General features: G+C 34.0%; 1 protein-coding gene across 1 annotated transcript; it reads left to right on the top strand.

Annotated features, from left to right (window-relative positions):
- The first annotated feature begins 7,852 nt into the window (after positions 1-7,852).
- On the top strand, positions 7,853-9,560 carry LOC104586036 (putative transcription factor At3g04930). Its single transcript, XM_010243128.3, has one exon. The coding sequence runs from the start codon at positions 7,963-7,965 to the stop codon at positions 9,307-9,309; it is 1,347 nt and encodes a 448-aa protein (XP_010241430.1). The 5' UTR covers positions 7,853-7,962; the 3' UTR covers positions 9,310-9,560.
- The last annotated feature ends 1,276 nt before the right edge of the window (positions 9,561-10,836 follow it).

Raw genomic sequence — 10,836 nt, 5'->3', positions numbered from 1 at the left:
CTACTGCATTTCACCAGTTATTCCATTTTACATTTTTAATAAAGATATATTGTGATTCTCTTATTCTTTTTCTTTTTTGGGTTTGCTTCGGGTTAAGCTTCAATCCAATCCATCAAGGACTATCCGTTAAAGATAAAATTAAATGCGCTGCGTTCAGTCCAAACTCACCTTAACCCAATCCAGCCCACCTCACTCATTAATCAATCTTTTAACATAAATTGCAGAAAAAAACATACAAAATGCAAAAAATAACAAAAAAACATAGAAAAAACATAAGAGATGAAGAAAATAACAAACTATACAAAAAAAAAATAAAAACAGAAAATTACAAAAAAAAACATAAATTCAGAATAATAACATAAATTGCATAATAATAACAAAAAAAATACAAAATGAAAAGAAACAAAAATTACAGAAAAGAGAAAAAAAATATAATAATAATCATGGTTTTTAAAAACGAACCGGTGACTGAACCGCTCAGGGGTCCAGTTACCAGTTCGAACGGTCGGACCGTTCGACCCAAACGGTCGGCCCGTTCTGACAAAAAAATAAAAAAATTTAAAAAAAATAAGAAATTGGAAAACGGTCAAAACCGTTCGAACGGTTAATCGGCCGGTTCAGCGGTTTGCTGACCAAAATCAACGATTTTGAGGGAAAAAGCGATTTTGGAGGAAAACGGAACCGGTCAGATGACCGGTTCCCGGTTTTTCCAGTCCAACCGTCTGGTCCGGTCCAGTTTTGAAAACAGTGATAATAATAATTATTATTATTATTAAAAATAATAGAAAATATAAAATTATAATAATCATTAGAAATTATAAAAAATCACAAAAAATGCAGAAAAAACAGATATTATAATAAAATATATGAGAATCGCTCTATATATATAAATATAGAATAATATAAGATTGGTTTGAGGTTTATCTCGATTCTTGATGATCATCAAGAAAAATTGATATATTAATATTTCAAACACGTTTTGGTGAGACCCTAACATAGTTTATTTCCATCTACATAAAAAATGGCTTTTGCTGATGAACCAATTAGCTTCGGGAACTTGGCCAGATTAACAATATATATAGTATTTAACTTGCCAGTGTTCTGAGATGGTGAGAAAATAGGATATATTGAAGGAGTATATGGACTTGAAAAATGAGAAGTTGACTGCTTACATTAGGAAATTAATATGGCTACTGGAGCTAGCGTGAGCTTCCAAGATTTGCTAGTAGGAAAGCATGCGTGGAGATACTTATCAACAAGAATCTTGTCACACTTGATTTTATTTTTAATTAATGATTTTTGGCATTACTCAACTTTGAATTGAAGAACAAATCAAGGAATTTCTGTAACTTTTCCCGTTGGCTAGATGGAAGAGGGGCCCGGTGAGATTCAATGAATGGATCACGTCGTATTTGGTGGAGTCGACAAGATGGTTAAACCATTTGGATCATTGCTTTGAGTTCACGCTGTTAACAGCTCTGGTTTGTATACGGTGGTAATGTTTTGGATTGCTGCTGATGAATTCATCCTGATTAGGATCCAGAGGCGTGACACTAAAATTTGGGTTTAAGGCTTGAGACCGAAAAGAGTCTGAGGTCAAGCTTGATCTTCCCAACCTGAGCCCAGCCCATGCTGTAAGTTGATGCACTCAGATTGGGCTTGGACCCAGGTTGGGTTCGGATTGGTTAATGAATCCACTCTAAAATTATACATATATACATACATACATACATACATACATACATACATAGTGTATGTGTGTGTATCTTATAAAGTGATTAGGTCCCACATCAGCAGTCGTCTCCTTCTCCCATTCCCCCTTCTCTCTTCTCTCCTTAAAACTAGTTAGGATATTTTGCCAACAAAATGTGTTCCAACTCTCTCCCAATTTGATCTAAGACTGTACATCTTACCATGAAACTAGGGACCCACCATAAAAGTGGGATCCGCCATATATGAGATGTGTGGTGTTAGATCTTGTTGGTAGAGGGTTGTGATTTGTTGGCAAGTGATCTAAACTCCTTAAGCCTCTCTCCTTTTTTCCTTGCCCCTTTTTAGCGCTCTCATTCACTTTCTATTTCATCTTCTTCCTTACCCAGCCCACCCATTAAGTCACGTGGCGAGAGAGTTAGTTATCAAGGAAAGAAAGAGAGATTTGGTTTTATAATATCCAACCAAGTGGCAGCATTATCCCCCACCTTCCCCTAAATTATCTCTAATTCCTATTTATCTCTAAAATTATCTCTAATTAGGTAGAGAGTTTTTCTCCTAAATTATCTCTAGTTCCTATTTATCATCTCCCACTTTTGATCTTATATCTATGTAAAGAAAGTTTGAATTAAAAAAAAAAATTAAGATTTATTTAAATATTATAATGAAATTATGTAATAACTTTAAAATATTTATTGTAACCACAAAAATAATATTTTTATGGATTATTCAATTTAATAACTAAATAATATTTTAAAAATTTAAATAAAATTATTTAAACATTATTCCATAATAAAAACTCAAAACCAAAAAAATACTATTTAAATAATGCAATAACTAAATACTTTAAATAAAAAATATTAAAAGTAGGTAAATGATTATAACATAATATTGAATATTACATAATAACTTTTTAAATAAAAATTTTAAATATTATTTAAATATTTAAATAACAAAATATTTAATATTGATAAATTTTAAATAGTTAAAATAACAAAATTATTTAAAAAATTCCTTACAAGTAGAAAAATAATTATAATAGATTTCATAATATTTGAATTAATAATATAACAAAATTATATAATAATAGTAGTATAAATTATAATTTTACAGATTATTAAATTTAATAAATAATTAATATTTTAAAAATGTAAATAATGACGTTATTTGAATAACTAAATAATATTGTAAATAACTAATTTATAAATAAGTTAAATATAAAAAAAATTAATAATTAAATCATATTTTGAATATTAATTAAAAATGATTAAATAAGAAAGTTATGTAATAACTTTCAAAAAATAATATTTATTAATAATAAATTTAAAATATTTATCTATATTTTTTATATATTTGTATATACTAAAATTAATATTTACTGTATTTTCAGTTATTACTCATTGTATTTGTGATAAATATATTTTAACAATTATGTATAAATCTATTTTTTTGTTATTTAACAAAAAATTGTAAATAATTTTTGGATATTAAAATATTATTACTTAATTTTAAGTTTAATTTATTGTACTTATTGGATTTATTGTATTTTTTATAATTTATTGATTTATATTTGTTAAAGATTAAACTATTATTGGATATTACACTATTTATTGACTAATTTAATATACTTTTTAGTATTTATTATGTTTTCATAATTATTGTATTCATTGTATATTTATTATTTATTTGTTATATTTTCATTATAAATTTATTTTAAAAAAATTTTTATTTTCTCTATAAATTCTTAATAATTATTGGAGATTAAACTGGTATTTATTAGAGATTAGACTATTAATTTATCTAAAATTAGGAGTGTTCATGGGTCATTTCAGTTCGGTTGAAGGTTGTTTGGCCAACTAAACCAACTTGGTTGGATTGGGGAGTTGGTCACCCGAAACTAGATGTTCATGGGTCGAGTAGCCCAACAGGTTGGCCTGGCTCAACCCATTCTAAATTGGGCTTGGTCAACATTTTAAACCCACAGGCTCAGGCTTGGGCTTTAAACATCGGGCCTAACTATATTTCGAGTTAGGCTCGGGCTTTCCCAAATAAGCCTGGCCCAAGCCCGACATGATAATATTATATATAGTAAAAAATATAATATGCATTAATAATACATAAAATATATATTATATAATAATAAAATTAGTAGTGAAAAAGGTATTACATATTATAATATATAGAATATTATAAAATATATATTATTAATAATGCATAATTAATATAATATATAATATTTGTCTAGATCGGGCTTCAGGCATGGGCTCAAGATCTAGGCCTGATGCTTGGGCCAGGCTTGATCTCAGGCCTAGTCATTTTCTATTTATAAAGAGGAAAAGCCCGGCCTGGGCCTACCTGTGTACAAGTCTACCCAAAACCGACCGACCATTAGTAAAAATTGGGGCCAACTCGGGTTGTATCAATTTGGTCAATTGACTCAAAAGATTTAAACTTAAAATGAATCTTAAATTTAAAAAATTATAGTAGTATTATTCAAAAATAAATAAATAATTTAAATGTATAATATAAAATATTTTAGACTAAGAAATATGGAAAATTTCCCACTTCCCATATTAAAAATTATATTTAAAATATAAAATATTGATATATATATATATAAGTCAGGTCACTTTGATTTTGGTCGGTTTACAAATGGCCAAATTGAAATTGACGCAACCTTGTCAAGTTGTGAATTGTTGAACCAAAGCTGACCGGAAAATACTAGAAAGCTTACCAACTCAAGTCAAGTTCAGGTTGGTCAGTTTCATTGATTTCATCAATTTGATGAACCTTCCTAACTGATATTAATTATTAATATTTTTGTGTTGCAAAAAACTTATTAAACAATTATATACTCTTATGTATTTGTATTGTTTAACTTCCACTTAACAAAACCCGTGCATTGCATGGGTCCTCATTAGTGTGTGTGTGTGTGTATATATATATATTTCTCTCTCTCTATGTGTGTGTTTGTGCGTGTGTGTGTGTGTGTATGAATGTGTAGTTGGACTGGGTTCGGACTACCTAAGGTTTAGACTCGGGCCCACCCTGAAAAATAAAAAAGCCTGACTTTTTGGGCCCAACCCCAGCCAAAGGACCAAAAATCCAAACTCAGCCCGTGTAAAGTTTGAGATTGGGCCAGTTCGGGCTCAGGCTGGACCCGCCCAAGTTGCACCCCTACGAGAAGGGAAGACAATGAAAATTGATATTGAAAAAATTCCAATTTGTTAATGGTTACCCACTAGATAACCATAACCCAGCCCACCCGAACCATTAATTTTTCCTTGATCTACCCAACCCCTGGGATAAAATTAAATGTATACAAACCAACCCGTAAATTAATGGTTGGGTTGGGCAGGCTAGCGGGTTGGGTTAAAAAATTGTTATCCCTAGCATTCTAGTTGAACAGTCTTTAGAAATGAAAAATTAAGTCCGAAAAGTGAGTGAAAACACAGTATGTTCACTTGTTTTTATATAACACAATCACATTTGGGAAAAGGGTAATAAATTACATATAGGTATCCTGTACTTCGGGGTTAGTGATAAATAGATATCTTGAACTTTCAATTGCAACAATTGAGTACCCTGAACTCTCAAAAATAGACACTTAAGTCCATCCATTAATATTCTGTTAGTTAAACATTATATAATGCCAAAAATACCCTTCTCATGTATTTCTGAGATCGTTCTCAGGTAACTGAATGTTTTCCCATGATGACATTTTCACACGGGCAGCAAATTACATATTCAAATTTTCTGATGATGGCATTCTATGGTGATGATTTTATTCCACTGAGTGATCTCAAAAATACATGAGAGGGGCATTTTTAACATTATGTAATGTTTAAGTGACGGTAGGGGTGGATTCGAGCCGAGCCGAGCCAAATAGCTAACTATTCGAGCTCGGCTCGCCAAGAAAGTATGAGGCTTGAACTCGATTCGAGCTAGAGACTTGAGCTCAAATTTGGCTCAAGTCAAAAACTCATAAGTTCGAACTCGATTGTGAGCCAAATGTTTTATAAAAATAAAAAATTGTATATAAAAACTATTTTTTATTTGATATTTAAAAAATAAGAATTATAATAATTAGTTATTATTATTATAATTATTATATATAAAAATAAAAATATTATATATGATATGTAATATTTTTATTTTATATATATATATATATATATATATATATTACTTTCTATATGTATAATATTTTTATATTTATTATTTTTTATATGTATGTATGTACGTAGAAGGTCAATTAGACTCATGAGCCTCACGAGTTGAGTTTTATTAGGCTCGAGCTCAACTCAATTAGCAAATGTGCCTGTAAATTGCACTCAAACTCGGCTCGAAGTTCGATTTAAATTGAGCTGAGCTCAAATAACTCGTGGCCACCCTCTGGTGTAATAGTAACGGATGGAGTGAAGCATCTATTTATTAAATTTCAGGGTAATCAAGTGTTGCAATTGAAAGTTCAGGATACTATCTATAATTTACCATTGAAAAAATTGATTACCGGTTTTCTTCAAGGACCCTGGGGGATTCCAAGGGTTAAGAAAAAGCTTTTTCACCGTTGAAATTAAATCCCTAGACACGTGGCCAAATTAAGGTAAAAACTTTGGAGGGTGGCTAAATGTAGAAACAAGGTGAAGTGGGGCAAGGGTGTGATCAGTGATGTGCAACAGAATTGTACATGTAACCACTGACTCTATATAGTAGAGTTATAGAGAATTCCAACTCCCAAATCCCAACTGGTAAGTTGTTAAGAATTAAAAGGTCTTTTCCGCCAATATAAGGTAAGTTGTTAAACACAAACTTTGAGAGGTCATATGAATGAAGTTCCTCCTTATTTTTACCCAAAAAACATGACATTTTCCACAGATTACATGGGAGTCTGGAATCTGGATATCCTAGACTAACCAATCAATATTCATAGAACGGCTCAATGCTCTAATGCGCCTACAGGACAGAAGCATGGTAAAATAGTAAATAATAGCAGTCTTGCAATGGGAATATCTCCCCATGAAATAAAATATTCCCGATGAAAGGCTGAAAAGACTATTCCAACGGACCTTGCAGTGACTGAAGCCGATCTCCACACACACACGTATAGCTTTGGTTTGGACTTGGAGGCCCTTGTCCAACAGTCCAACTCCACCACCAACCAAGTGACCAACTAATCCATACCAATTACCAAGCCCCAGAGTATCAAACAAAGGCTCCTTTTATTTAAAAAATAAAAATAGATGATTGTGATGCTGTAACCACCAAGACCTTGAACCGTTACTGGAACAATGTTGTGCTGATATTAATCAGAGTTGGAAACAGTCAACCAATAATTCCATAAAAAAAAAATAATAATAATAATTATTTAGGTAAAAGCTAGGGCGGTTGTGATTATGCCATTTAAAAAACAACAATGGCATTACATTACAATGTATTATGTAAGAGACTTGTCGGTGAGCAGACTAGAGAATCAGGGATGTGTTCATTGCATTTGCTATTAGGATTAGGGTAAATTAGATATAGATATTTATATCTTCGGGTCCTGAATTTTCAATTGCAATACTTACTACTTTGAACTCTCACAAATAGATATTTGAGTTCATCCGTTGGTATTTCTATCAGTTAAACATTATGTAATGTCAAAAATATGTTTTCATGGATTTTTGAGAGTAAAATCAACACCAGAAAATGCCCTTGTCAGAAAATTTGAGTTTGTTATTTGCTGTTCATATGAAAACATTGTGAGGAGATATTTGATAACCTGGAAATCATCTCAAAAATACATGAAAAGGGTATTTTTAGTATTATGGAATATTGATGGATGAACTCAAATGTCTATTTTTGAGAATTTATGTCTAATTTGGAAAGAGTACAAATGCAGCATAACATATATGTATTTGTACTCCTTCCAAACTCAGCCTCCGGATACTCAAATATTGCAATTGAAAATTTAAGATAAGTACCCCCAATGCATCCTATGTGTAATTTAGCCCAATCAGACCATGAGCTGAGCCTGAGGCTGACCTGCCTTCCCTTTTGGGCTTTCGGCCCATCACCCCCCAAGGCCCAACTCTAGAGCAAATTGAATTAGTGATTCGTAAACCCCTTCCAAAATTCCAAATTCCAATGCCGTTGCCGTTTCTGTTTTCTTCTCCTCTCAAAATTAATTAAATATATCAGATGACGGAACACCACGACCACCTCCCGAGTCCCAATTGATAGCCGGAGCAGAAGAAGAAGAAGAAGAAGATGGCTTCCAAAGAAGAAGAGCAAAATATCTGCCAAAAAGGAGAAGGAAAAGAGCTCGACGAAGAAGAGAGCGAAGAAGATGAGGATGACTTGACTACACATCAACTCGAAGATGACGACGAAGATGATGACGAAGAAGAAGATGAGGAGGAGGAGGAGGAGGAAGAAGAAGAAGAAGAAGAAGAAGAAGAAGAAGAAGAAGAGGAAGAAGAAGAAGAGGATCTCCACTCTCCTTCTCCTCCTTCCACCTCTTCTTCATCCCAACACAACACAAACAAGGGCACGCCTTCTACCGCCCCTATTGAAAACCCTACCACCTCCACCTCCGTCCCTGCCCCTGCCCCCGCCCCCACTGCTACCACCATCACTGGTACCTTTCCGAATTGCTCCGTCCTCGAAACTCCACCTGTTACCGACACGTCTCCCGACCCCAAGCGTCAACGGACCACCGAAGCCTCCGCTGCAACAAAAGAGAAGAAACCCGCCGTTTTCGATGACTCTCGCCGTCTGTTCCAGCGATTGTGGACTGACGAAGACGAGATCGGCCTCCTACAGGGCTTTCTCGAATACACGATACAGCGAGGAAAGCAAAATTCCTCGCATCACCATGACACGGCTCCCTTCTATGACCAAATCAAGACTCGATTACAGCTCGATTTCAACAAGAACCAGCTCGTCGAGAAACTCAGGAGGTTGAAGAAGAAATATAGGAACGTCGTCAGTCGGATCAGCTCTGGTAAAGATTTCTCCTTCAAGAGTCCCCACGATCAGGCTACGTTTGAGATCTCTCGCAAGATCTGGAGCGGCGTTGCCGCTAGAAGAGGAGGGGTCGACGAAGGCGGATTGGAAGATGATGAAGGAAACCCTCATAACAATAACAACAACCACCACAACAACAAGAACATCCGCAATCTTGACGACAATAGCAATACTAACAACAATGGTCTCGATACTAATAATTCTGAGAAGGCGGTCCCGACTCCGAGATCCCGAAAGCGGTCTCGTAAAAGGGGGCCGGAGGATAACTTAGCCAACTATCAAGGAACTTCTTCGGTCCACAATGTTATCGAAGATACGGTGAGGAGTTGCCTCTCACCTCTGTTTAAAGAATTGCTCTATTGCGCCATCAGTGGACCTTCAAACGCTGGAGGATATGCTGGTCAGGCGTTGAATCCGCTTCCTTTGAGTTTTGTGGGTAATTCCATTAACATTTCTAAAGAGGACATGGTTGATGAGAAGTGGAGGAAGCAGCAAATTTTGGAACTGGAGGTTTATTTGAAGCGGATTGAGTTGATACAAGACCAGATCAAATCAGTGATAGAAGAGCTGAAATCGATGGGAAGTTGACAGGAGTCTTTCTTGGATGCGGGCTACCATTTGTAAGTCTTCGGCAATCTGCTTATTTATTAACTTTCTTGGTCCATGATCCTTGTTTAATATTGTTGCAAGCTGCGACAGTTTGAATTTCTTTGTTTAAGCGACGTCCTAGAACAAACAGTTCAAAAATAACATTTTTTTCCCGGTGTCTATGTTCAATACATGTTCGTTTCAACTATGTAGTTTATGGTTTGATAAATAGAGTTGGAGAAATTGAAGCAGAGGATTTGGGCTAAATGTTTAGTTTACATAGTTCTTTCTTAGCAGTGTCTAGTTTCGTTTACATAGTTGCAGTTGTTTATTTGTATATTCTTCTGTAATTTCGTTTCCTTGTCCTTGAAATGCATGCCTTAGATTCGACAGGGTATTTATAATTTTCTAGTCAAACATTTCTATGTGGTTTTCAATTGGTCTTGTTTAGGAGGTTAGGCAGATAATTTCTTGTATGCAAGAAATATTTGCTTGAAGAGGTTACAGGTCAACAACATATCTACTGGAACGGAGAAGATGCATCTATTGGGATTATGAAGAACCAGTTGTTTCAGAAGTCATATGGTTTGCAGTACTAAATAATGACATTCTGGTTTTGTTATTATATTTTCAATTGACCCAATTCTTTGTTGTTTAGATGACTTATGGTAGTTTTCCTTTCTACCCTATGATTGCCCTTTGCCTCAATTTGAGAAAGTTTATTTACCAAAAAGGTTTTTGACCTAATTGTCTTGCGAAATTGGGCACCTTCATTTCATTTGTCAAAGGTCATAACGTTTCCTCATTTATCAAAGTTAATTATGTCTTTCTCTTCTTCCTCATTAATTTCTTTTCTTCAAATTGAAGCATGTCTATGCATTTCAGCCCACTTTGGGTTCACTTATTTTAAATGTTTATTTTGTTTCCAGGACATCTTAACATTTTAAACTGATTATATACATGTTCAAGCAAAGCATTTCATACTTCTGTTAGATTGTTCGAGTTATTTCTGGGTCTTTTGGTGCAAGGTAAGCATTGGTAAGCTTTGCTTGCTCGTATGCTAGAATATTAGGGTGTGAGATCATGGATTTACCTCTCAAATATATAGGCCTTCCTTTTTGAAGTAATCCTAATGTTCTTGATTCTTGAACTCTTAACTTTCAAAAATAAAAAAGAAAAAAAAAATCTTTCTTTGGTTCTTATTGGAACCAAGGAGACCCTAGGAAGGGCCATCTTATCTTCTAAGGTAGAAATTGTATATGAGGATTGGGGGTATTAGGTGATTGTAGGGCAGGGCTGCAGGGATGCATCTTTCTTATAGGGAAATGACTAGAGATTCTCCTGATAATCCTTATCTTGGTACTATGTGATCTTTACCTTTCATAGCAATTAATCCAGATGGCTGGAATATGGGCGTCAACAGCTCTCTAGGAAAGTCTAAGGTGGTCTGGTGCTTGTGAAGTCTAATTAGCTTGTCATTGTGAAAGCTTTAAAAGGTTAAAAGATTAAAGGATACAGTTGTTTTAC

The sequence above is a fragment of the Nelumbo nucifera genome, chromosome 4, assembly GCF_055504915.1.
Source record: "Nelumbo nucifera cultivar China Antique chromosome 4, China Antique-T2T, whole genome shotgun sequence".
NCBI classification, from domain to species: Eukaryota; Viridiplantae; Streptophyta; class Magnoliopsida; order Proteales; family Nelumbonaceae; genus Nelumbo; species Nelumbo nucifera.
Note: the sequence above shows the minus strand (reverse complement) of the source record. Positions and strands in the feature narration are given on the sequence as shown.